Consider the following 27,928-nt stretch of genomic DNA (forward strand, 5'->3'; position numbering starts at 1 on the left):
GCGTAGGGGACCACCTTGCCGAACACCTACGCTTAGTCTGCAACAAACAACTACACCTCCCCCAGTCGTGAACCATTTCAACTCCACCTCCTACTCCTTGGTCAACCTGTCCATCCTGGGCCTCCTGCATTGCCCCAATGATGCCATCAGAAAGCTGTAGGAACAGCAACTCATTATTTCGCCTGGGAACCCTGCTGCCCAAGGGTATCAAAGTGGACTTCACAAACTTCAAAATCTCCCCTCCCCGACCGCATCCCAAAACCAGCCCAGCTCATCCCTGCCTCCCGAACCATTCCTCCCACCTCAAGCCCCACGCCCATCTCCTACCCACTAACCTCATCACGCCTCCTTGACCTGTCCCTCCTCCCTGGACCGACCTATCCCCTCCCTAACTCCCCACCTACATCACTTTTACTGGCTCCAACCCCACCTCTTTGACCTGTCTGTCTCCTCTCCACCTATCTTCTCCATTATCCATCTTCTGTCCCCTCTCTCCCTATTTATTTCAGTATCCTTGTTTCTCTTGTGGGGAAGAGACCAGTAATTTTAAAAATTGCAGCTGTGCACTTAGAACAATTAAGAACAATCAGCATTGTTTTGTCAAAGTGAACCCTTGTTTAATCAATTATTGGAGTTCTTTGAAGACATTACATGTGCTTAGATAAAGGGGGGTCTGTAGGCATACTGTCCTTGGACTTCCAGAAAGTATTTGATAAGGGGCCACATCAAAAGGTCATTGCAGAAAATAAAAGTTCATGTTATAAGGGCAAAATATTAACATGGATAGAAGGTTGGCTGACTGGCAGAAAACAGTGAGTATGCGGAAGCGAATCTTTCGCAGAATGTGATGAATGGAGCCCCACAGGAGTCTGTACTGAAGCCTCAACATTTTACTATTTACATCAGTGATTTAGGTGAAGAGCAAAGGTCCACAGACATCATTGAGATAGGTAGGAAAACATGAGGACACTGACAGATACAGATAGGTTCAGTAAGTAGTCAAAATCTTGCAGATGGACGATAATGTGAGACAATGTGAAGTTATTCATTTTGGTAAGAAGAATTAAAAAAAAGTGTGACTTAAATAGAGAATAACTGTGGTGTTCCGAGTGGCAGAAGATCTAAATTTCCAAATGCATGAGTCACAATTAGTTAATACGTAGCTATAGCAAGTAATCAAGCAAGCCTCAGTTTCTGAAGGAATTGAACATATGATTGTTATCCTTTACTTATCCAGGCTGTTGTTGAGACCAAATCTTAAATACTTTGCAGTTTTAGCTCACTTCTTTAAGAAAGGATATACACACAGTGGAGCTGGTTCAAGGGAAGTTTACTAGATTGATACTTAGAACCAGCTGGCATTGGCAATTCAGTTGCAGTATGCAGAACCTTGGAGCAATTGTGCAAATTTAGCCATGTACCTTAGAGGGAACATTGCCTGGAATGTGAGTCTTATAAAGATAGGTTAAACAGCTTGGGCTTGTCTCCACTGAAGTTTAGAAGAACGAGAGTTGACATGATTAAGTATGTATGATCCTGAATGGACTTGACATATTGGACATGGAAAGGATGTTGCGTTGTGGATCAGTCCAAAAGTAAGGACACTTTTTTAAAAATCTTGAGTGTTGTCCTTTTAGGACAGAGGTAAGGAGATATCCCTTTTCTCTCTAAACAGACTTAGGAACTTGCTGCCTCAGAAAATTGTGGAGCTGGCTTCATTAAATATGTTTCAGCTGGCGTTGGATAGAATGTAGAATTGGTAACAAACAGAAATGACATGATTATATTTAGTGGTGGAGCAGACTTAAGAGACCGGCTTGTCTACTCCTACCTGTTTTGCATGTTCATAAGAGAAAACCTTTCCTTATCCACCCTTTCAAGACCCCTCAGGATCTTACATATTCCAGTCAAGTCACCTCTTATTCTTCTGAACTCCAGTAGCTGCATATCTAGCCTATCCAATCTGTCCTCCTGAGATAAGCCACCCAGACTAGTTGTTTGTCTACTAAATGATCTCAGTTTGGGGTTCAGTTAGCTGAACAGCTGGTTTGCAATGCAGAATAACACCAACAGCGTGGTCTCACTTAATGCACTGTATAATGGAAGCATAACATCTTTTCTATTCAGTTGCCCTCTCAATAAATGATAATATGCAAGTAACTTCCTTATTTATTTACCATACAGACTATGATTTGTGCACTAAGACACCTAGACCTGCGTCTTAGAGGTCTGCAGTCTTTCACCATTTAGTTAATGTGTTCTTTTTCATTCTAGCTGCCAGAGTGAAAAATCTGACATTTTCTTACATTACATGCCATTTGCCAGATATTTGCCCACTCGATGAACCTTTCTCCAAACTATGTGTTTTTCTTCCAGAAGCAAAGAAAAATCCTGACTCTTCTATCTGAAAGCAAGCTAATGCTCTTCAATGTTTACACTCTCTGTTTATAAAACTGTCCCACTGCAAATAAATTCCCATTTATGGAAGAGGCCACGTTGGGAGCAGCGGATGCAATAGACCACATTGGCGAATGTGCAGGTGAACCTCTGCCTGATGTGAATGGAATTTTTGGTTCTTTGGATGGAGGTGAAGGGGTTTGGTGTAGGGGCAGGTGTAGCACTTCCTGTGGTTGCAGGGAAAATGTGCCGGGGGTGATGGGGCTAGTGGGGAGTGTGTTCCCGATGTGGCCTCCTCTACATTGGTCAGGCCAAGCGGAGGCTCGGAAACCACTTTGTAGAGCACCTGCGCTCTGTTTGCGACAAATGACAATACCTTCCAGTTGCGAACCACTTCAACTCCCCCTCCGTGGGTGACATGTCCATCCTGGGCCTCCTCCAGTGTCATAATGCTGCCACCTGGAAACTACAGGAGCAGCATCTCACATCCATCTTGGGAGCCTACAGCCCAATGGTCTCAACATGGACTTTAACAGTTTCAAAAGCTCCCCATCCCCAACCTTATCCCATGACCAACCCTCCCTCTCATCCCCATCTCCTTGACCTGACACAACCCCACCTATCCACTCCTCCCACCACTGCCGACCTGCACTCGCCTATCACCATCCCACCTACATTCCCCAGCCCCACCTCTCCTTTTTCTATTTATTTCAGAGCTCCCTGCCCCCTTCCCCATTTCTGAAGAAGGGTTCTGACCCGAAATATCAACTTTCCTGCTCCACTGATGCTGCCTGTGCTTCCTCCAGTTCCACAGCATCAGCAGTTCTTACTATCTCTGCAATTACCCAAGTCTATCTTTGGCTGAGATCAACTAAGTCATTGATGTTAAGATATAACCATTGAACAAATTACATCTCATCGCTTGTATTCAAGTTAATCATGGATTCACCATTACCATTGGGAAATGCCATGCCAGTTGATGATGAAAATGATACTTCAAGAACAAAATCTTATTTTGTTTGCTGATGTTAGGGGTGTCAGGTTTCTCTATAAGAGTGGTTGGCATGTATTTTGTTAGTACAGCACAAATACAGATGGTTCAAATAAAGCAAAGAAAGGTCACCTATTGCAACAGGTAGATGCTTTAATTGCATCTCCCATGCCAATGCATCGACATTCAAGCGAATGTTAAGCTTATGCATCAGTCATTAAGATGTGCAGTTGATAGATTCATTTTTTAAATATCTGTACAGAATAATAGTAAGATGTGGTAAATTGGATCTTTCGTAGTATGATGGTTTCTTATGGTTCAAACTAAAATTTAGTAAATTAAAGGTGACCACAATCCCCGAGAGCCATAAGGCTGCTGTCTCGTTATAAAGAGATGACATGATGATTTACCCTAAGGATCACCATGCCTCAGACAAGGAGAGGGGTTTGTAAAGGAGAGACCTTTATTCATGGCAACTTCAGCCAATTTAACAAATGAGCCCATGGTATCACTCTGCATTGAAAACCAACCATAGAGCCAACTGTGCTACCTGCAACAGTCTGATACATGAAATTTTGAATTCAGCATAGTTAATTATTCAACAACTGTAAGTAGACAAGTGGAACTCTGAACCAGAAAAAATTAGAGTTCAAGACCAAGTTCTTGACTGATTTGGGAATGTAGGCCTCTCTGAAAGCTGCAATTCGGAGTTTCTTAGTTGCATCACAGAACTGATCACTTTGACTAATGGCAGTCTCAATTTTTTCTTGGAGAGGAGGGAAGGAAAATAGTGTCTTGCCTTTCATGAATTCAGGATGTCCCAAGCAATTTGCAGCCAGTAAAGTATTTTCAAAGCACAGACGCTTATGTGATGTGGCAAACATTGTAGCCAGTTCATTCACAGCAAGATTCAACAGCAGCAATTAAATAAATGACCAGGTTTAGTGACTTATATTGAAGGCTACATGTTGATGAGAGCACTGGGAAGAATTTCCAGCCTTTTCAATTGCTTTCACCAACTCAGTAGGGCCAACTCGAGCTTTGACAGTACTCGCTAAAGCTTTCTTTCCATTGTGGTGCCAATTTAGTCCTTGTTAATAGCCAATACTCCATATCTATGTAAACAAGATAGGGGTGTGTAGTGGGCAGATGGTTTCATTTGCAGAGATTTTAACTTTCAGCACCTGCTTCAGGTCTCAAGTTTCAGCTGGTGACACTGTCTAATTTTTTAAAAATCCACAGAAAATCGGTGGTGTGATACCTAGCTAGGAGGAAAGCTTTACACCACAAGATAGTATAGTCAGGGTGGTCAAATGGGCTGAACAGTGGCAAATGGAATTTAATTCTGAAGAGTGTGGGGTGAGGCATTTTGGTTGAACTAACAAGGAAAGGGAGATCAAGTTGAATGGTAAGAACTTAGGAAGTGCAGAGGATCACAGAGACCTTAGTGTACATGTCCAGAGATTCTTGAAGATGACAGGACAGGTAGACAGTGTGGTTCAGAAAGCATGTGGGATACTGCAATTAACCAGAATGTTGCTTGGACTGGACCAATTCAGTAAGCAAGGGGCATAGTTTTAAGGGAAGAAGCAGGAGGTTTAGCAGTGATTTGAGGAATGATTCTTTTCACCGAGAGGGCTATCTGAACCTGGAACTCACTCCCTGAACGAGTGGTAACCCTCATAACATTTAAGAACTGTTATAACACCATAGCATACGAGGCTACGAGTCAAGTGCTGGAAGATGGGATTCAAATATATAGATGTTTGAGAACTAGTGTGGATGTATTGCGCCAAAGGGCCAACCTTTTTAAAATTAATATGACTGTATGACCCCAACAATTTAAAGGCGCCACAAAGTTTCTAGCACTATGTTGGGATTGCACTCCATTTCTACTTTGGAGCAGACAACACTCAAAAACTTCGACTCACAGTTTGATAAACGCTAGTCTAACATCTCATATTAAAGACCGTACAGTCCAAGATGCACAACTATTCATTCTTACAGTGAGGCCCCGGCATAATCTTGTGTCAGGTCTTGGTATGTGGAACCTAAACCTGCAATCCCACAGTAATATCCTACCTGGAAATGCAGTTGCTATTAGCTTAGAGTGCTGATTAAAAATCTACATCTTGTATTTCCAGATTTCGAGATTAGCAAGTTTTGCTTTCTAGATGGAAAAGATCCTGTAAAGTTCCTACATGCAGAAGATGTAAAGCTGTTCCTTTCAGCATGTGAAACTTCTGTTTGCAATGCACTGAAGAAAGGTAAGTTTATTGATTTGTGGAGTACGTATGTTAGACCGAAGAAAAACGGATCCTTCCAGACTTTCCACCTGAAATATCTGCCGTGGAATCAGCGGGATTAGTGGTATTAGGATGGAATTTCTTGGGTGATGAAGTATTTGGAGCAGGAATTGCATAGAAGGATGCAGGATGCAACTGAGGAAATTGCATTGCAGTTGAAGTCAACCAGCAAAGGAGATGAAGAAAATGAATTGGAAAATACTCTTGTGATTTTGGAAAGAAGAAAGGCCATGCCGAATAGTTGCTGTGGCATAAACGAAATGTACCTTGTTGAAATGCTAGAGTGTATTCGTTCTTTGCACACATTCTCCCTGGGGTGCTTGTTATTTTCCTGAACAGTTACTGCTGAAAAATGAGTAATGCCTAACTAATTTTAATATTTGCATTCAAGTTCTAAATCATGGAGTCCAACTGCAATCATGCAGCTTTATTACTATAAGCGTAAAGACAAAAAAAAAGGCTTAGATGACAGGGAGCTTTTCAGAATCACTGGACTGTGAAGTGAAGTACTTTTGAAATGTTGGAATTTTTGGAATGTGAGAAACAAATAAATGTGAATTAAAGCACAAGTTTTTTTTCCCTCCAAAGACATTCCTGCTGCCCTCGTAATACAACAAATGAATCAGATAACAGAAAGTCAACTGAAGGTGGCATTTGATGGGGATTCAGTATTGTTCTCAGATGAGACTGATATTGTATTCAAAGAGAAAGGTCTGAATGAAGTTATCAAATACGAGAAGGACATGGAGCATGTTCCTATTGGAGAGGTAAGATTTTAATTGTTTGATCAAAATTGTTAGATGATATTTCAAATTTAACTTCAGCGCTTAACCATTTGTCTTCTGATTTACGCCTTACATATCATCCTGAAGCAGCTTTGCTGCATCCAAACACGTGATGTTAATAGGGTATCTTAATGACTGCAGTTCTTCAGGACGGAATGGAACTGTCCAGTTGGGAGATTTTGTCTATTACATCAGTAGTAGTAGCTGGTACAAATCATAACCTTTCTACAAGAGGCTTATGCATTGTCTTGGTGCTCTTTTGTTTTGTTTTTGTGCTGGTGTCTAATTTCAGATGGTGGGGTGGGGGGGTGTCGGGGGCGGGGGTGGTGGCTGGCGGTGGGGTGTACACAACAGGACAGACCATTCTACAACAATTACATAGACTTGTCTTCACTTGTTGGATGTTGTTTTGGAATAGCCATGCCTCCAAAAAGTATATTCTTTTACTGGTGACCAGAAGTAGAGTGAACAGTGATGCAAATCACCTTGGATCAACATCCCATAGTAAGATATGCAGTAAGTGGAGCAGCTAATCTAGTTACATGAATATAAAACAAGAACCGACTTCCAGCTTGCATTGTTAGTTACAGTATTTATTCAATCCCTAACATTTTTTTCTTTACATTAATTTTGACAAATCTAAAAACTTTGTTTTGCATTTCCAGAATCACTAAGCTGTCAGGGAAATATTGTGGACCGAAATGCGCTTGTCTTAAAGGGGCACTGTGTCATTAGTGTGAGTCAGGCTGCTGATGAATAGTCCATATTTTTGCTGAGCGTCCCCCTCCCTCACCCAAAGATGTTTGGCATAACTTTAGCAATTTGGGCAGTACTGCACTATTCATTGGATAATCGAAGCCTCTTTTAGCTCAAAAATGACTTCTGTGACAACACTGTCTTATTTGACAGGAATTGTATCATCTGCCACATTGGTAAAAGGGTTTGCACAGGGACACCTAACAGCTACTTGCATGATACAGCACGGGCTAAACATTCAGTCAGTTAGTGTGCAGTGTTGATTTGACAAAAGCACTGCCATTTCCAAATGTATGCTCCAGCCATTGTCTTATCTTAATCCATACTGCTGATGATGATTTATGAACAAGTGTCATTCTATCAGAATTTACCGAAAACATTGACCCTTTTACTGGTTAGTTGCCACATTATTCTGTTCTTGGTGACTGTTCCTGTATAGGGGACCCTGATTTAAGTACTTAAGTATGTGATCCACACCTAGTTTTTAATTTTGGAATATCTAACATGCAACATTTCCTGTATTTTATGAACAGCTGCTTTCCATTGTCCTGCATTGTGCTCTGTCTTGCAAACAAATCAACTTGAGAACATACTGCAGAACAGAACCTGTGTGCAACCTAGGGATTGCCTGTACTTCTCTGTAATTTCAACCTACTGAGAGTAATCAAACTAGTGCTGGTGTACTTCAAAAAACTATTTATTTGTAGACATTGTTAATCTAGTAGAACTTGCTTTTGGAATTATACGTGACTGGAAGAATAAAGACAGGCCATAAGGGACAGAAAATGCTACTAATAGATTGAAATTTCAAAGAAACAGGGACTAAGCAGTTAGGTATTTAGGGAGCATTTTGTTCTCTGTGCTTTGACCATAATCACTGTTTGCGATATCAGCATTTCACTATAGAGCTCATTGCTGAAATTTCTAAACAGCTACAGCCGTCACTCCAACTTCCCTACCCAATGGTGCTATTAGTAAACCTACAACATGTGTCCTGCAGCAGTTTACAAAGCTTGCCACTCCCTCCTCCAGGACATTTAGGAATGGACAATAAATATTGGCCTTGCCAAATTTCATGTACAAATAAAAAAGAACAGAGCATTCCATAGGCCCATTGCCTATGTCTGCCAAAGCATAGTGAATGTGAAGATTAATGCATCTCTCTTTATTCTTTTGTGAGAGTTGAGATTAATGGCTATCTCTAATTCACCTTGTGATAGCAGCAGCATCAGGTCTCAATAAACCCAACGCTCCTCAGCTCAGTGTCTGAAGATATGAGTTCATATCTTCAATCTTGCCATTATGAAGGAGCAACCCTTCCACTAACTGTCAAGCAAGATGCTGAGAAGGAGGAAGACTGGCTGTAACAAAGACCGCCCCTTTCTGTCCAGACTCTACACAATCACGTATTAATGAACTATAACTTCCCATTTAGTAAAATTCACATATTCTTCCCACCATCATGACCATCACATTATCCTTTTCCTAATAGGGCAAATACAAAAGCCAGCACAAATTACGCATTCTAAACTAAATTTATAAATGCAGTTTGTATATGTTGTATCACAGTTAAAAATGATTACTCCTGTGCATTTCTTACTGTTTTCCATGCATCATTACCACTCCTAGTACTTCCACAATGTAATTTATAAAGGCTCTGGAATAGTGGATGGATATTACTGACGTTCCATAAAGTAGTCTTTGAAGAATGACTTTGAACAATGACCAACTTCAGACTGCACCGTTCTGCCTGCGCTACAGAGGTTTGAGCTAACTGACTGTCAGAAAGAGGAAAAGCGTTGGTGGAGTGGCAGGATTAGCAAACTAGATGCAGTCATCCTGAGGTTAGACAAGTTTGTATTCTAAGGAGGCATTGCCATCCACACGGCCCACTCCCCCCACACCATGTGTGCCATAACAATCTTAGCAATCTGTTAGAGATTTTTATTTCTTAGATTTAATGCCCTTTCCCAATTGCCTTGAATTGAGTGACATAATGGACTATTTCAGGGGGCAGTTAAGTTTTAACCACATAGTGATGGTTCTGGAGAAATTGGAGACCAGATCAGGTAAGGATGGTAGATTTCCTTTCCAAAAGGACTTTAGTGAACCAGATAGATGTTTAAGACATTCGGTGATGGTTTCTTAGCACACTGAGGTGAGTTTTCAATCTCGGAAAAAGGTTTTATTAAAACGCTGAATTTATGATTTAATGAAATTTAAATTCTACCAGTGTCGTTGTAGCATTTGAATTTGTGTCCCCAGAGCTTTAGGCCAGGCAGTTGGATTAATTGCCCATTGTCATATGTATTAGAAATTTCCGTTTCCTTTGGGGATTTTTCCTTAACTGTTTTCTGATTTGCTTTCTATTGCTGTTGTCAATATAGCTTGCATAATAGTTGTTAGTAATAGTAACACCAGGTGGAGCTGGAGGAGCACATCAGGCCAGGCAGCATCAGAGGAAAGTTGACATTTCTGATGAGGACCCTTCTTCAGAAATTTCTGCGTGGTCTGCTATGTACTTCCAGCTCAACACTGTGTTATCTCTGACCCTAGCATCTGCAGTTCTAACTATCCCTTGTTAGTAATGGTAGTTTTCCATTTTTAGCTGTAGCAGCAAACAGTTTACTCTTTAGATAATGTTTCAATCTATAGAATACACATTCATGCTCTTTAACCCCTAGCATACAGATGTATTGATCCATCATACTGCATAGATACGTGTTTTTGGACATTATGTTCACTCACGCGTACATGCAAACACTGTACACTTGTACAGCATGTATGCATCCAGCCACCCATGTATGCTGCCACCAAAGGTGTCACCTATAAAGAAGACACCCAGAGAATAGACAAGATAATTAAAACTTGCAAATACCTTTATGATTGTGGATAAGCTCAAGTTCCAAATACAGTACCCAAAATATTGCCTCATCAAAGTTCAGACAAGGGAAAACGTAGACCTCTTAATGTAATGCTAAGGTAGTCAATTTATGTACAAAACTAATCCATCAGCAACAATGCAATGGTGTTCAAATAATCTGTTTTAGTATTGTAGGTTGAGGGATAATTTCCAGATCATCAGGGAGAACTTCCCCTGCTTTTATTAGAATGAATCGTAGGATCTTTTAAGTCCACATATAAGAATAGACATGTATCCAATGTAATTTCTCATCCGACAATAGAGTGAAAATGGTAGTGAAATAAATTACCTATTTGAATTATCTATGACAAATGATAAATGTTGTCCATGGCAATTCTTTGATAAGACATGCAAGGCTTTGTTTTAGTCAGACAGATGACCCTCTCATGGTGCGACCTCTCTTCGGTACTACGTTGAATTGTCAGCTGAAATTATGAAATGGGATTTAGCCCCATGATCATTTGACTCGGAGGTCAGAGGACAATCTGTGAGCTAAGGTTTAACCTTTTTTTAATCACCTATTTTAAACAAATAAAGGAGGCATAGGTTGATTCAAAAGTAGAGTACCCACAACTATACCAAGATAACAAAGCAGATCCAAGCACTTGCCTGGCCTGCTGTGCTCCTCAGCTCCACCCGATGTTACCATTAACAATGACTATTGTAGTCTGATGTAACCTTTGAGGATAAATTGTACCACAATAACCCAGTAAACAACATCCAATACAGATTTCAACACAGAAGATCCCATCCAAAAAGGTAAACAATTTTTTTGAGGAAATGCCAATCAGTTCGACTTTTGTAAATATTTTTTAAAAAATTTATAAAATTCCATATTTATTGAACACAAACCCATGAAGATTCTGGTCAGAACTTAACAGCCCCAGAAATTGTCGGAACTGTAGAAAGTAGTTGGTTTGAAGGGTGCAATTCATGCTGATAATTTTTAATGTTCTCAGGCACTGTTCCCATTTAGATCAATGACATAGCACAGTGCCAAGATAGGAAGGGCAATGTCATCGGAGACAACCTATAAGTCACGATTGAACTACGTAAAATATGCAAGTGAGCCAAAAAAAACAAATAAAATATTACACATGGGTGTTTAAATACATCCTAAGTATCAAGTCGAAAAATCATCGTTTTCCATGGACCCTCTGTTCAAAATGGATTGTTCTGTAGAGTCACATGGATGTGATGGGCTGAATGCCCTCCTGCTCTGCTATGATGATCCCATTCCTAATTTGGAAAAGGAATCAAGACAATGAAACAATGAAATCTATGGTCATGGCTAATATCAAAAGTTGATTCTTTTTTGGTATGACCTCTTAGTGAGGTAGTGCAACTGAAGGTTAAAGTAAATCAGAAGTAGTGATTAAGCTGTACCATCAGATTGTACCTTGATTGTTATGTTTAATCTTGATTAGTAAGAAATATGGGAGATATTCAGTGCATTGAATTGAATGCAGTGCAAAGGTGAGTCACGCGGCCAATTATGATATTGGAATTATTTGGGTTGTGAGTTTTTAAATGTGGGAAAGACCTCCAAGTAATGTGTTTTTTTTGAGGTATGTCGTATTCTTAGAAATGGAAATGGTTAATCAGGAAAGCAAAAACAAAATATTGTGGATACTTGAAAATCAAAATGTAAGCAAAATATGCAGGAAAGACAGAATTAATATTTCAGGCTGTTGGCCTTTTTTTTCATAATTGGCCAATTCATTACGATTAGAATACACTTTCACCTTCCTCGCCTCTGTCTTTTGGAACATCCTCCCTGGCATTTCCCCATTTTTCAAGTGACCACTTTTCATGAATGAATAATGACAGAGATCAGTGGTAGGCTATTCAACTGTGGAGTGTATTAAAGTCAGTGCTTGTCCTATTCTCATCTGGAATTATACTATAACGCAGTAGTTATTCAATGGAGAGTAAACTTAGCTTTTACTTATCTTTACTGTAATAAAGGCAAGGTAATGGCATGTGGTTGAATGTAGCACATTTGCAGACTAGTTGTACCACTGCTATAACTTAGCTGATATCAACCACCAAGATGCATACCAAGGCCCAAACCTGGGAGCTCTGCCGATAAAACAGAATTTCTGTTGGGTACTAATTTAAAAGCTTAGTTATTTAAAATCCTCTTAACTATTTACTTGCAAAGTATTCTAGCCTGCCTCTGAAATGACTAAATTAACAGATCTAGTAATAATTGCAGCAATATGTCTTTATTTATAAGCTGTTTCCTTGGCAGTGTGTTGTTTAAAGGTGGGTGAGAGGAAGTAAGGAAAATGAGTTGAGAAAAGGGCGTTCTACAGGGTAAGAACTAGAAAGCTGGAAGTTCTTTCGTTGATGAGGAATAACAAAACAATGGCAGCAAGAATTTGAGCGGAAAATAGTTCTTGGAGAGAAAACAGTTTTAAAAATGAATAATACTTGGAAATGGGCGTACTGGTTATACTGGAACTCCGTTTTTAGGTATACAGGATGAATCTGAATAGTATGTCATTCGCCTATTTTACTAGTTTTTCCTTCTGGATCTACTGTGCAAAATAATTGGAACATTCACCAAGGTAGGGAATAGAAAGGCTGGAGAGATTTATAGGTAATATTAGATTTTGATGAAGGAGCACTGAAGAATAAGAAGCTAATTCAGGGTAAGAATTATTGGTATCATGGGAACCAGAATGCAGAAATGTTGATGAAATGGAATTTCTGACTGTGGAGCTTGATAGGGGACTGGTGAGGAGAACATTTGAACTATAAATTTGGGAGGTGACCAGGGTATGGTTTCAGTGATAAAAGATGATGAAACTGAAGTAGATTGCAGAATTAAGCTGTCATGATAATGACTAGCATTGGTCCCCCAGCTTATCTTGCTGTACACAGCCAGCTTTGTTATGCTGCATAGTTCCTTTAAGATTTGGCATGTAACTGCATGTGAGCACATCTTAAAGAAAATGTTAATTGTGCAAAGCCACTTTGTTCCCTGCAGAACACATTCCCAATTGCTAAAGTGTCATCTACCATGCAGCTTAGAAGGAACATTGGGGACTGAAATGTGAGCTTTGTAATTCACTTCTGCAATATCAGTTAATAAATCAAGGTGCAGCAAATTAAGCATTCAGAGAAGGAGATAAAATCAATTCAAAGAATGCAGATGAGTTTTGTGCAGAGATGGCATACAATTGCTAATGATCCCAGATACACTCTGGAGTACCTTTACCCACTATGTCATCACTGGTATTGTGACAAGATAAATCCTTAAAACAAATGAAATAATTCTAATACTCAATGATTTTCACTGTTGACCGCCTTAAGTATTGCCTAAACTTCCAAGTCAAGCTTATGAGTTGTCCTCAAGGGTGAGTAAGCTGCTTCAGATTAGGAATGGAGAAAAATTAAATGCATTTATGTCATAGTCATTTAAGCATGGTCTTACCATTTATCATATACAATTGGTGTCACTCATTTTAAGTTTACAGTAACCCCAAACGTATTTCTTTAATATATTTTTGTATCATTTATCTGTAATATATATCCCTTGTAAACTTTATGAAAACTTGTTGTTGTTCATTTAATTATCTAATTGTTCTGTCAATAGGGCCCAATGAAGGAGTTTGCCATGATTCTTGGAGAGATGAAAAAGAAGTTTAGTCCAGAGAATGATCCGATTTGCACATACCTGGTGACGGCGAGAAGTGGCAACAAGCTGGGTATCCGAGCCATTAAAACTCTGCGTAGCTGGGGTCTCAAGATAGACGAAGCTTTCTTTATGGCAGGGAGTCCTAAAGGCCCACTTTTAGCTCACATCCAACCTCACATTTTCTTCGATGATAATGCACGTAATATCAAAGGAGCACGTGAATATGGAATCCCAGCAGCCTTTGTACCATTTGGCTGTGAATAGTTGAATATGACACTTTCCTTTTCATTAGGCAGTGGTGGAGATGTGGGCTAGCATCATAGGGTAGTTGTTTTGATTGCTCGATGTAAAGGCAGAGCCTTGCTAGCTAGCCTTGTCGCAGCCTGCAACTTTTTATTCATTAAAACCATGAGCTGTATATGCACAAATTGCTAATATGCACTTCCAACAGATGAGGGTCATCAGAAAAGGCGCACATTTGAAGAATTTATCCCAGTGTATTAAAGCCTTCCATCCCATTACAAATTAATTTTACTTGCTGAAGAGCACTTGTAAAATGTTATGAGTTTTTCTTCACACTTTGTTCCATTCCCAGCATTTGCAGCTTCCACGTTGTGATTACATAATTGTTAAAAATGTATTTTTGAAATCAAATCAAAAGCGTTGTCATCAGAATGCCACTGTCCTCATGAGTAGAATTAAACTCAGAAATTTTAACATTGAAGATTATGATTTTCAACATGCTTTATGAACTTTTTTATTAGAACTTAAGGCCTTTTTTACCATTTAGATTTCCTGGAATTCCATTAGTTTGTTTCAAGTTTTCCTAAATTTAGGCAGCTGTGTAGAATTGTACCAAAGTGAATAGAAAGAGACCATAACTCCCTGGACTGGAGCTTTATCAAATTCTTGATTGTCTGGCTAAATTGTTGTTTGTAATTCTGGCATTTTTGGGAGATATTTTAAATGATAGCCCATTAAAAATTTAGTCCAATTTCAAGGGCACTTTAACTTCACAGATTAGGGCATAACATCAGTTAAAGTTGAGCAGCTGTTTTTGAGCTTTGATCCCAAACTTCAAAGTGTTTTAATGCTGGGTGGTTGCATGCTTCATTATAATATGTTAATCAGGGTCCTATCCTTAAGATAGGAATAAGAGGTGATTTTAATAGTTCTCTGGCCAGACCAATGAAATCTATCTAATGCTCAGTGAAGGCCTTAAAAAAGGAAGTAAGGTATTTTTCTTTGTGGGGCCAAGATAAGCAGCAATCTTCCTAAATCCCTTTTGCCAATGTTACAGGAAAGCAACCGGCCAACAAAATCTTAAATTCTTCCAGGCCTTCCATCAAACATGTTACTCGTCTAATTCTGATTTTTCACAGGGAGTTAAAGGCCATACACTTCTGTGCAGATATTATCAGTAAGCCAGCACAAAGGGAAGAGATCCCACTGCTTGAAATGTGCTCCAATATGGAGTTTTTTTAAAAAGCACAGAGTAACCTTTGCTTATACAATGAACAGTTCCTCCTCAGTGAATTCCTGTATAATCTCCAATTTACCAATAAATATTAAAGCTGGAGAACCTGGTGAGCAGTACCACATGTGAAACTCTGTCAATTTTAGCTATGCTAGCACAAAGGTTGAATAGTGTTTGAATACAGGAAGGAACCCAGGCTTTGGTTTACATCATCCCACTGTGTGAGATTCACTGTTGCACTGCTGGATTACAGGGTGCACAGGGCCCTGCAATGGAGAACATTTTAAAAAGTTAACTGTATTAGGCTGAAAAAATACGTGCAACAGTCATAATTGGTCCTTTACGAGCTCTAATTGCTTCTGTATCAATCGTGTTAGTATAGTTTGATATGTCACAATTTTGAAGCTGAAAGGAGTTCTTTCAGATTTCTGTTGTATTCAATTTATGTTGATGATGCTGACAACCTGTGTGTAATTTTGAAAGGAGTGTTACTAATACTTCTTAGCAATATAATGCATTTGTGATCTCAGAGATGTATGGAGTACAAATTGGTTTGGCAGTAGAAACTGGAGTGAAGTTGTTACATCTAGGAAATGAGCCATGGCTAGAGTCCAAATACGTACAAAACACTCATCCCACAGGTTACTTGCACTTCAACAGCTTATATCTGTACAGCAAGCTAGAAGAAACATGCAGCTTACCCTGCTATGAACAGGTTCCGTATAGGCTTTGTGAAAATATGTATCGGAGTATGAAATGAACCTTATCCTGTAACTTCATCTGTTGTGGATCTTTTTGCAGTTTATATCCTCCTTTTATATATTTACAGATTATTGTTCTCCCCCTCCCATGATAGTTCGTGAGTTTGTGCTCTAGGGGATGAAACTGAATAGGTAGAGCAAGTGTTATACTTGATTCTGTTCTGTGTTGAATTACGTGATCTAAACTGGGAGAGGAATGGAGATGCTATAGTTTGCCAGAATACATCTGGATTAAGGAGGAAGACATTGGCTTGTGCTTTGCCCAATCACTATCTGGTGACCCTTCCAAAGAGTGCATTGGCATTAGTTGTCAAGTGAAGATGATCTGAGTCCTTGTAGTATATCTGTGCCCTTGATGAACAGCTTAGCATTTACTGGTAGGTTTGCATATGGAGGATCGTTTGTTTCAGACGTCAGAAGATTATTATCAGTGCAATCAGCACAAGGAAAGCAAAATGTTAAGGCCAGAGAAGGGAGTAGTGAATGTCATAAATGGCAGTATTTCATTATTGTAAAAACTGTGCTGTCAACGAGGAACTGAACTATCAGAGCACATTTGAAAATGCAATTGAATATTACAAAATTCCGAGTTGAAGCTTCAGTGAATTCTTAACAATGCCATCACACATATTCCCTGCTGAATGATTTCAACTATTTCGTGTTAGAGAGAAAACTAGTAAACTGAGATTGATAAATTATTTTAATATAAAACCAAAGAGTTTTTTTTGGATTTTCTTTAGTTGTAAAGGTTTTTCAGTACGTACAGAGAGCTTAAAACTCAACACTCTAGACTCCTGTTTACATGTTGGAATATTGCAAGTTCATATCTTGAGAGGCTTTTTGTTATTGCTTCTGCAAGTTAATGCCATTGATCTTAGAATCCTGAGTTCAAATGGCAGAAGGAAGGACAGTCGCACAATAAAAAGGCACCTCCTGTTGTTCAGAATTGAGAAAGATTATGTTGTTACAAATAGATAAGGATGGATGATTATCTCACTTTTTTTTAGCATGTAGCTGTTACATTTCAATTGAACTTAGTTAGGAGAGCCAACTCCATGGTTTTCCGAAGCGAAAGAGAGTGGAGCTTAATATCCATTAAACCTAAAGAAATAGGAAAATGCAACATTAAACACACAAATGCGGGTATAGATTTAAAAAATGTGAGAGGGAGGTGTCTGTGCACACAGAAGGGTAAAGGCAGTTGCAATTAAGTGTTTAATTTCCTTGAGCTGAGAGTGAAACCTAAGACTCAGCTGCTTAGCTGTTGTCTTGTTTTCTTGTGACTGACAAAGCTTGCAGATTTGCTTGCTTAGTGAATAGTGATATTTCTAAGTTGCTTTTCATCAGCCCTAATTTCTGAGGTTGAGAGAGAGAGCATCTTTTAATATCCTTGCTGTTATCAGTTCACCTTGCTTTCCTTCTGTTTTGTTGCCCAAAGGCTGTTGTTGATATACATGCTCTTTTGCAGATTTGGATTTCTGTGTCACTGTTACGTTAGATAACTTGTAGGCAGCTTTGCATCTCTCCAGTAATGCCACCGTGGCTGATCTTATGTGAGTTGCCTAGGTTTGTCAGGTGATCAAAGCAGCCAATTAAATGTGTAATCTTTTACAACCATTTTAGTCTATGAGAGTCTCAGGTATTAAAAGTTAAATAGTGAAAGTTGAATGTTGATAATCCATTTCCACTGTTATTGACAATTTCCACAAGCCATAACATACCATTTCAACTTCTGGCTTAAAAGTGATGGAGTGACAGGATGGAAAATGATTAATTACATTTCCATTTTCCTATTGTTGTAACTTCCTGTCTCCAGGTGTTAAGCCTGAGCATTCTGGTTGCTCTCAGGCCTCACTGTAATTTTAAAATTATAACTTGTTCAAAGGTATCACTAATGAACATTTTAAGTTTAAATGTTATAAAAATACAGACTGTAGCATTGCTTATTGTTTGATGTCTAAAAGATGTGATATGAATCTTGCAATAGCTGAAACACTGTTACAAAACTGTCGTACAATAGACTAGATGATGTAAGATCAAAGCCAAAATGCGAACTCATCCAGACAATCTAGATTTAGTTCAACAAAAGAATTGAGCACTTATTTCTACGGTCACAAGGGCTGAATATTTAATAAGGTTGTTGTACTGTACCTATCAGTATTCATAAATTTTCATCTTGTAGGAAGATAAATAGTGTAAATATGGAGAATGGAGTTCTTGTAGGATAGTACACAGTGTATATTTAGGGAATAGCATTCCATAGGAAAATAACATTTTAAATATCTAACATATAGAGTAATGGCATATTCTATGAGAATGACAGGGTAATTTTAATCGGTATCCTAGATGTTCCATTGTTTCATGGAATGAACTTGGGGTGTTTAGCTGGATATTTGTGCACTCCTTGTATTTCTGCCCCTTTATGAGTGTGATTGTTCTTCTATTGAGAAAGCATGCGATTCTCCACTCTGTACTGGTGTTAACTGGGAGAGACATCTTTTCAAAAGCCGAGACCCTGACAGATAACCCAAGTGCTCTGCGTGCTAAGTTGGCCTCACTAAGAACGTCTTTAAGAACAATTGATACAAGAGGGATGGATTTTCGTTTGGATTTCGTACCAGGCATAAAATATTTAATCAGAAAATCTTTTAAATCCTTGTAGTTCCTGGCCAAAACAGTATGTTAACCCTGTCATGACATTTGTGACATTCCATCACTTCAGGTGAGTGGTCACTTTTTTAGTGCTACCAGGAACATATGCAACCACACTTTAATGACTCCACCTCCAGCATTTGGGTCGGTTGATAGTGGGATTAAAAACAGTGAATGAAGCTGTGGCTGATGCAGTCCTGCACTGTCAGAATTCATACTGTTGTGTATTTATAATGAAGATTAACATGCTGTCTATGCACGTTGTATGAGCACATTCCAAGCTATATTTTGTCTCTCTCATGAAAAGAACAGGTAAAAGATGGGAATTGTGTTTTTTAGTATCTAACAGGGCTTTCATCATTTTAAATATTGTACATTGACACATGTTCTCTCAACCAAAGTTACTGGGATTTATGTTTCAGTTTTTTGCAGTAAGAGTTCTGACAAACACTTTCCCAAAGATTGGGTTCCATGCAAAATGTAATTGTATTCAATCAAATTATGCAATACTATTCAATGCAGATGTCATCATTAACTAATCATGTAAACTGTATAATTCCTCATTTTGAAATGTTGTCTTTGCAATTATACATACAAAGCTGGAGGTAACCAAAATAAGGTGGTTTCAAATTATTTCTCCTTGATTTGAGAATACTTTAGTTATACTGCAATTTATCATACATTGGCTTTATTGTTGGTTTATGTGTAATAGTTAGGAAATGGCTAAGGGAGTAGATTGCTATTTATTCTGTATTGTACATAACAATGAGTTGATGCACACTGTCAATGTTTACAATAAATGGTTTTACAAAATACTCTTGTTTTTATGCACTTTCAAGCCTGTAATCATCTATACATCACTGTGGGACCCATACGTACAATGGAAGTGTGCTTTGAATGTCCAGACTTAACACAATAAACAGCAGATATCAAACTTTGGTTTTGCTAGTGGATATCACACTGCTTGCCTGGAATAAGCTTAAAGCTGTGTGAAATATAGTCAGTAACCTATTTTTGCTGAATTGTCAGCCCAAAACTCACCCTATCACTAAACGTTGCATTTTCTGTAACACCATCCACCTCTGTTTCATCTGCTGTAGAATCTTTGGACATGCCTTTGTCATCTCCAAAATTCACTATTTAAATGCTATCTTGGCTGGATTCTGTCATCAGTCCTCTGTAAACCAGTTCACTTTGTTATCTTAGAGATAATGGGAACTGCAGATGTTGAGGTGAGCATAGCAGGGGAGGTAGGTAGGGGATAGGTCAGTCCGAGGAGGACGGACAGGTCAAGGGGGCGGGATGAGTTAAGAGGTAGGGAATGGAGGTGTGGCTTGAGGTGGGAGGAGGGGACAGGTGAGAGGAAGAACAGGCTAGGGAATTGGGGAGTAGCTGGGCTGGTTTTGGGATGCAGTGGGGGATGGGGGAGATTTTGAAGCTTGTGAAACCCACATTGATACCATTGGGCTGCAGGGTTCCTAAGCAGAATATGAGTTGCTGTTCCTGCAACCTTACATTGGGGAAACCGAGCAGAGGCTTGGAGACCGCTTTGCAGAATATCTACGCTCGGTTCGCAACAAACAACTGCACCTCCCAGTTGTGAACCATTTCAACTCCCCCTCGCATTCCTTAGACGACATGTCCATCCTGGGTCTCCTGCAGTGCCACAATGATGCCCCTGAAGCCCAGCTTGTCCCCGCCTTGCTAACCTGTCCTTCTTCTCACCTCAAGCCCCACCCTCATTTCCTACTTACTAACCTCATCCTGCCCCCTTGACCTGTCCGTTCTCCCTGGACTGACCTATCTCTTCCCTACCTCCCCATCTACACCCACCTTTACTGGCTCCACCTCACCTCTTCGACCTGTCTGTCTCCCCTCCACCTATCTTCTTTATCCATCTTCTATGTGCCTCCCCCTCTCTCCCTATTTATTTCAGAATCCCCTTCCCCTCCCCCATTTCTGAAGAAAGGTCTAGGCCCGAAATGTTAGCTTTCCTGCTCCTCTGATGCTGCTTGGTCTGCTGTGTTCATCCAGCTCTACACCTTGTTGTCTCAGATTCTCCAGCATCTGCGGTTCCAACCGTCTCTGCTCTTTATGATCAATTGTGAAAGCTGGCAGTTGAATTTCAATAGGTCGTGAATTCATTCAGGTGACCTATGCTTACTACCAAGCAGACTAAGTTTACAGATTGTCAGCCAGGCCAAGTTTTATTCCTGGTTTCTTATCATTGTTATATATTTTAAGTTTATTTCATCGTTTCCGTGTGCTCCCTTGATCATTCTTTTGCGTTGGCTAAATGAAACACCTTTTTAAAAAAAAAGTCTCATCCAAGTCAATCCTTGAGATTCAGAACCTTCACCTCCTGGGGTCAGAGTTTTAACCAGGTATCTGCACTGTACAGTGCTGCATATATGAAGATGAGCATAGATAATCCACAACTGGACACACACAAATACATTCAAAAATACCAAATTGTATGACGTGCTATTGTACAACGCAATTGCATTGCTGCCTGCAAGTTGGGCAGTTTTGGTGTTTCTCCTTAGGGATTAAGACTCACTTCTGAAGCTTGGTGTCGGCAATGAGTTGTGTGAATCAATGAGTTAGGTTTTATTAATTATTTTTATAATTGCATGTATTTTTATGAAAATCTCAATAGGAAGTTATTTATATTGCCAGTTATTTTGTTAAATCATTAGAGTCTATTTTGTATTTCTCATTGCAGTTGATACTATGGAAATATCACAGAATTAATTTTTATTTAAATAATATTTGCCTTTGAATTTTTTTTGTCCTTCCTTTAGAGTACAAATGATTTCATTCATCTCACTACAAAACAAAAAGCTCAGTATTTTGGTTGGGCATTGATGATATTATGATACTTCACTGAGATAAATGTGCTGACATTTGCAAATAGGCAACACACATCCTATGATCTAACATCATGTGATTAAATATCTCAGCAAGTGAGGTCACTTGATTGAATGTCATCTTTTCAAATGTCACCTGACTAGATTCCCAAAAATGTCACCTGACAGCCTTCCAATAGACATTGATTGAATGCGTCAAAGTTGAAATGGCCATTCTTTTTAAATCTCTGTGTTCTCACCCTTCATTATTTTTATAATCTCTGCAGTTATTAAAACTTCATCACTTCTATTTTTCTGACTCTAGGTATCCTTCTTGCTTCGATTCATTATTAGCAGTCATGTCTTTGGCAGGCTAGGCCTTATGCCTTAGAATTCCTATAGGCCTTTTCTGGGTCATAAACTACCTGTTTGACTAAACCACTAATTAGGTCTGTAGCTAAGCCAAGGGGTAATACGTTTAGAAGAGGATTCTTTATCCATTCACAAGATGAGGGAGTTGCTGGCTCAGTCAGCATTTATTGCCCATCTCTAATTGCCTAGAGGGCATTTCAGAGTCAATCAATGGCTGTGGGTCTGGAGTCACATGTAGGCCAGACCAGGTAAGGACATTAGTGAACCAGACAGGACTTTCCCCGACAATCAGCAATGGATTCATGGCCATACTTAGACCCTTAATTGCAGATATTTATTGAATTCAAATTCTACCATCTCTGTGGCAGGATTCGAACCCAGACCCGTAGAATGTTACCTGGGTCTCTGGATTAACAGTCCAGTGACAGTACCACTAGACCATTGCCTCCTTGGTACTTCTGCCTCCCAAGGATAAGAACTCACTTATCTCAATTTATAATGTAAATGCTAGCTTATTTATTTTTACTGAGTGTTTAAATCTGTATGAAAGGGTAGCACCTGTCCTACTCAATTGCAAAAAGTATTTGCTTAGCAGTGTGTGTTAAGACACAAGTACCAACGTTGAATGCTCGTTTCTTACGAAGTTACTGACAGTTGTTGAATTCTGACTTCTCATCAGCTTTCTAATAGTTAACCTAAGTGACCATTTTACCGATGTAAGCTTCAATACCCTCACCTAGGTTTTCTTATGATTGGAAAAGTGATATTGGATGACCTCATTACACAGGTTCACCTCAATCTAAAGAGTAAAGCCAAATTTCTCTAATGAGAATTCCCTTGCTATTTATTTTGAATAAACTGTGGGCACAAGAAAAACTTAACCTAAAACTTTGGCCTGGCTGCCGCTCTGTAAACTTATGTGGCTTTTTAGAAGTTCTGGTTGGCAATAAGCATAAGTCACCTGAATGAATTCACGGCCTATTGAATTTCAACTGCCAGCTTTCACAACTGAACATAAAGAGCAGCTAGCTTTGCAATGTTGATCGTTAGAGACTTTGAACAGAGTGTATCCCAGAAACAGAGCAAGAGCAGTTGGGAACAACAGGCGAAGACTGGTCTTTCAGTGTTAGCCATCAGGCACAATGTAGAAGTGAGTATGTTCCAATTTGGAGAACTAGAAACAGTTTTTAAAAAAAATTAAGAGCCTGGAAAGACCTTGGCATGACCAGGAGAAGCAGTGACTGTAGTGTGCCTTGCTGCTGGACATCCTGTCAGCGATCTCAGAAGACTGAGGGAAATGAGTTTTGCTGAGCAGTGTGACTCAGCAAAATAAAGAGAAGTGAGCTTGTTGGAATCTAGAAGTAACTTCAGACTGGTTCCCTTAAAGACTACCATTCTGCACAGTGTGTTGTAATCTATGAGCACGATATTGGGGTTTCTGGACATGTTAGGAATTTAAGATATGGTATTTTTTCTGTAGTTTTACATATTGCTTGATTAATAAGTAATGTTTGCTCAGTGTTGCTTTTAGTATTTGTTCCAGAAGAAGTCTTACTATGAAATGTCACGTAATCCTTTGAGTTGGTAACTGGGAATTCAAATCTCTTTTAAAAAGTTATATGCCTCGACAAGGAGAACAACAAACAACTGAATAACACCAAAGAGTTGAAGGGTAAGTTAAATTATAAAGCCACTTCCAACCCGTCATAAAAAAGCAAACATGAAACAGCTACTTGAAATTTAATTTATTTGTGCAGCAAGTGATACTGTACCTCAAGTTGAATATTGTAATTTATGCAGTAATACTATCCAGTGAATCTCAGAAACCCTGTAAATTGCAGGAGTATTTAATTTCCCACCAAGAAATATTTGAGAACAAGCAACATTTATTGTTTGAATGAATTGGCTAAGGACCTAGTTGTCCCAAAATGGTAGGAAAATCCAGAGCTGGTAGTCTCTCTGATAATCTTTTATTTTCATCAGAATCAAAATAATTTCACACATTTCAAATAACGCAACACCTACTAGTCCTATTGAACCTACGGGAATAAAATGCATTTTCAGGAAATGGGGAAAGAGCGCAATAGAATTTTTAAAAATGGATCATAGATTGGTTACAGCATAGAAGGAGGCCATTCACCCTGTTCAGCCAGTTCCAGCTCTTTGACAGCCTTTGTTCCCCTTGGTAGTTAAATTATTCCTTTCAACTGCTGTTCCAGTACCTTTTTGAAAGCTAGTTTAATCGGTTTTTGCTATCCTTTGAGGATGTGCATTTCCACATTCTCACAAGTTACAACTGTGCAAGAGTCAGGCTGGGCAGAGAATAGTGAAGATGCCAATTTCCTATAGAGGACCAAACCCCACATTGGCTCCACTGCATAGTAATTAGATGAGGCTATTATTGGGCCAGGCTACTGCAGAAGTAGACATACCCAAATGTTTGTAGTATCAGAAACCGTGTTGAATAGCCAGTACTCATTGTTAAGGAATACAGAGGTAATACTACCCATCTGACACTGGTTTTTGAATAGAGCTCAGGGCCCATTGTTTCCAACCTTTATTTGGTCGGTTATCACCTCTGTTACTCTACCTTTGAAATAAGCCATGGTGGAACTTCTATCTCAGTTTTTAGGCTAGCTCATGAAGAAGCTACCCAATATCTGGTTGCTGCAGTGCACGCTGAGATTGGTGACATTGTGGCTCTGATACCATTTCAAAGGGGCCTCCATACACTACAGCAATATGTTCTAGTGATCACTAGGATTGCTGAGCTACTGTCCAGGGAAATGACTGTTTGCTTGCAATATAAACTTACACAATCTCAAGATGATTGTTTTTATGCTGTCAACCCCACCGGTAGTTCCCCCAATACTTTTGCTGTTCTTTGTCAACTGGTCAGCTCAGTTCAGACTGGTGCAACCCAGGCAGAAAATATGCAATTTGAAGCCTGTCATTCCAGATCCACAGCTACTCGTAATCAATCTGAAAGGTCATCTGCTGTATCCTTTAAAAATCAAGAGTATTCCATCAGCCAATCTGCACATGCTCAGGATACACCTCATGGGAGCACTAGGAGGAGCAAAAACAAATGGACACAAGGAGAATACAGGCAGACAATTTATTAACTTTTGAAAATGATGTAATGAAAATTTGGGTTGGAATATGAGTTTGTTTTTATTTTTGTACTTTCATATTCATGCTTACAGAGGTGGCATGGTTATGTCACAGGATGTCTATCCTTACATTTTGTCTCAGTGAAGAGGTACATATCATCTTGACTAATAAGAAACGAGAACTTATCAAGGTGTTGAATGATGGTATACGGATGAATTCTCACAAATTTAGCTCCCATGTCTTTGCTCCCCACATTTGCATCAGTCATGTAAATTATAAAAAGGCTTCATCATGGACCTCTGCAGGACTCCACTCATCACTACCTGAGAAATCAGATAAACATCCATTTAAGCAAATGTTCTGTCTTCGCCAGCCAGACGACCATTTTTCTGCCCATGTTAGTATGTGACCTCCCGCACAATGCACTTCTTTATGACACAGCAACCTTTTATGCAGCATCTCATCAAATACTTTCCAAAAATCCCAATACAGTACTTCAAAAGGGAATACCCTTATCTACAGCATATGTCACTCCTCCGAAGAATTCTAATAAATTGGCAAAACATGACTTCACTTTGACACATCATGCTGACTCTTCCAGAGTACCTTGAATTTTTCAAAGTATCTAATTGTGACCTCCTTAATGACTGATTCTAACATTTCCAAACAACAGATATTAGCTAATTGGCTTCTGTGCTCTGTTTTCTGCCTCCCTGCCCTTGAATAGAGGTTATACTGCTACTTTTCTATTAAATAAAACCTTTCCAGAATCTAGCAAAAGTTGAAAAGTTCATACTAATATCCAGAACTAGGCATCATAGTCTAAGAATGCATGAGTGGCCATTGAGGACTGAGATGAGGAGAAATCTCTTCATCCAGAGAGTGGCGAGCCTGTGGAATTCTCTGCCACAGAGAGCAGTTGAGGCAAAACATTGAACGTTCTCAAGGCGAAGTTAGATATAGTTGTTAGGGCTAGAGGAATCAAAGGGTATGCGGAGAAAGCGGAAATAGGGTACTGATTTGGCTGATCAGCCATGATCATATGAATGTTGTGGCAGGCATGAAGAGCCAAAGAGCCTACTCCTGCTATTATTTTCTTGGCAGGTTTTTAGCAGAACCTCTTTCCTAGCTCTACACATGTGGTGATAATAATATAGACAGCTGTCACTGGATCATCCCTCTCTCAATGTAAGTTTTCCAGCGCAGAGCAGATATCACAAACTTTGGAATTGGGCAGACAACACAACCATCTGACTTGACAAATGATTTCAGTCTGAAACAATGAATTTTCTGCTCTTTGGATGCTGTCTGACCTGCTCTATTTTTCCACTTTCACATCTATTGGTTCTGGCTTCCAGCATCTGTCTCCACCACCATCTGGGTTCCTGCTCTTCACTGTACAAAACCATGACAACCCCTCTGTCCACTTGAATGGCTTCCTGAATCACATTTCCATGGTCAGTCAGCTCATTCACCCAGCGGGCCTCACTCTTACTGCAGGGAAAAACAAAGGGCTTGAACTTCCACACTCCTGCTGTCTAGGTCCCTTATTTGTCTTACTCACAGTAACACACCCCTGGTCCTGGCCACTAACCAGAAGATACCAAGATGATGCTGTTCTAAGGGGTGTGATCACCTCCTGGAATAAAGTCTCTGAAGTGTTCAGATCTTTTAATGATATGCACGTGAGTTGCTATTGTCAGTTTGATATCTGCTTGTTCCCAAAGGGTGTTCCTTCCCTGTGGAGTATCATCCCTGTTCTGAGTGCTTGATCATTTTTTTTCAAATTCATGCCTCTGCTGGGTCAACGGTTCCAAAGTATATTGAGCTGTTGTTCCTGGCATTTTGATTTGAATGAACTGTGCCTCAGTATTGCTGCATATTCTTCACAGTGAGCAAACGCATACTCTGATGACAAATTAAGCAAGAATGTTGCTAGGTAGTTGACAGATCCAACAGATCATTGCTCTGCTTTCACATCTGTTTTTCAGCTCTTCTCTATGACAGCTGTCACACCTTGTCAAGATCTGGCCAGAATCTTTTTGCTGTCAGAACATTCTCCATGTATATGCCTTCACCACCCTCCTTCACCTAACTTCTTTAACTTATCTCACTTTCTCCGAGCCAAAGGTATGGCTCTCAGCTGTGCCTGTTTCCTTATGGGGTACGTGGAACATTCCTTGTTCCAGGGCTACTTGGAAGCCAGCCCACAACACCAGCTCTGATACATTGATGATGTTTTTGGTGCTGTTTCCTGCTGTCATCTGAAATCAGAAAAAAAAATCATTAACTTTGCTTCTGATTTCTATCCTTCTCTCACCTTCCCCTCGTCAATCTCTAACAATTCCCCTTCATTCTTTGACTCCTTGGCTTCCATTTTGAGGGTAACCTGCCCACAGATAACTATTATGAGCCCACTGACTCACACAGTTACCTCAACTGAAACTCCATATGCCCACTTTCTGCAAGGGTTTCCACCCCATTCTCCCAGTTTCTGTGTCACCCCATCAGTTCTGTTGATGCCACCTTTCACTGGGCTGCATCCAGCATGACATCATTTTTCCTCAACTGTGGATTACCCTCGCTATGGTTAATCGGGTCCTCAGCCATGTCCAACCCATTTTCTGTGCTTCAGTCCTCACCCCTTCCCCTTCTTCCCAGAAGAACAATAGGGTTCCCTTCGTCTTCACTTTCCACCCCACTTGTCTCCACATTAAAGGCATTATCCTACACCATTTCCACTATCTCCAGCAGGATGCCACTATCAAATACATCTTCCCCTCCCCTCAACTGTCAGCATTCTGCAGGGTCTGTTCCTTCTATGACATTGTGGTCCACTCTTCCATCACTCTAAACACTTCCTCAATCCCCCAAGGCAGATTCCCATGCAATCACAGAA

The 27,928-nt window shown here is 39.6% G+C and overlaps 1 protein-coding gene across 4 annotated transcripts in view; it reads left to right on the forward strand.

Annotated features, from left to right (window-relative positions):
* The window catches only part of LOC125459546 (cytosolic 5'-nucleotidase 1A), a 69,548-nt gene extending 50,058 nt beyond the window's left edge, over positions 1-19,490 (forward strand). For all 4 annotated transcript variants that reach the window (XM_048546115.2, XM_048546112.2, XM_059652021.1 and 1 more), the window contains 3 exons: positions 5,533-5,655; positions 6,283-6,461; positions 13,763-19,490. In XM_048546115.2, the coding sequence (XP_048402072.1) occupies positions 5,533-5,655; positions 6,283-6,461; positions 13,763-14,068 (608 nt within the window). In that variant the 3' untranslated portion in view covers positions 14,069-19,490. The remainder of the gene's footprint in view (positions 1-5,532; positions 5,656-6,282; positions 6,462-13,762) is intronic.
* Positions 19,491-27,928: the final 8,438 nt, after the last annotated feature.

Source organism: Stegostoma tigrinum, chromosome 17, assembly GCF_030684315.1.
Source record: "Stegostoma tigrinum isolate sSteTig4 chromosome 17, sSteTig4.hap1, whole genome shotgun sequence".
NCBI classification, from domain to species: Eukaryota; Metazoa; Chordata; class Chondrichthyes; order Orectolobiformes; family Stegostomatidae; genus Stegostoma; species Stegostoma tigrinum.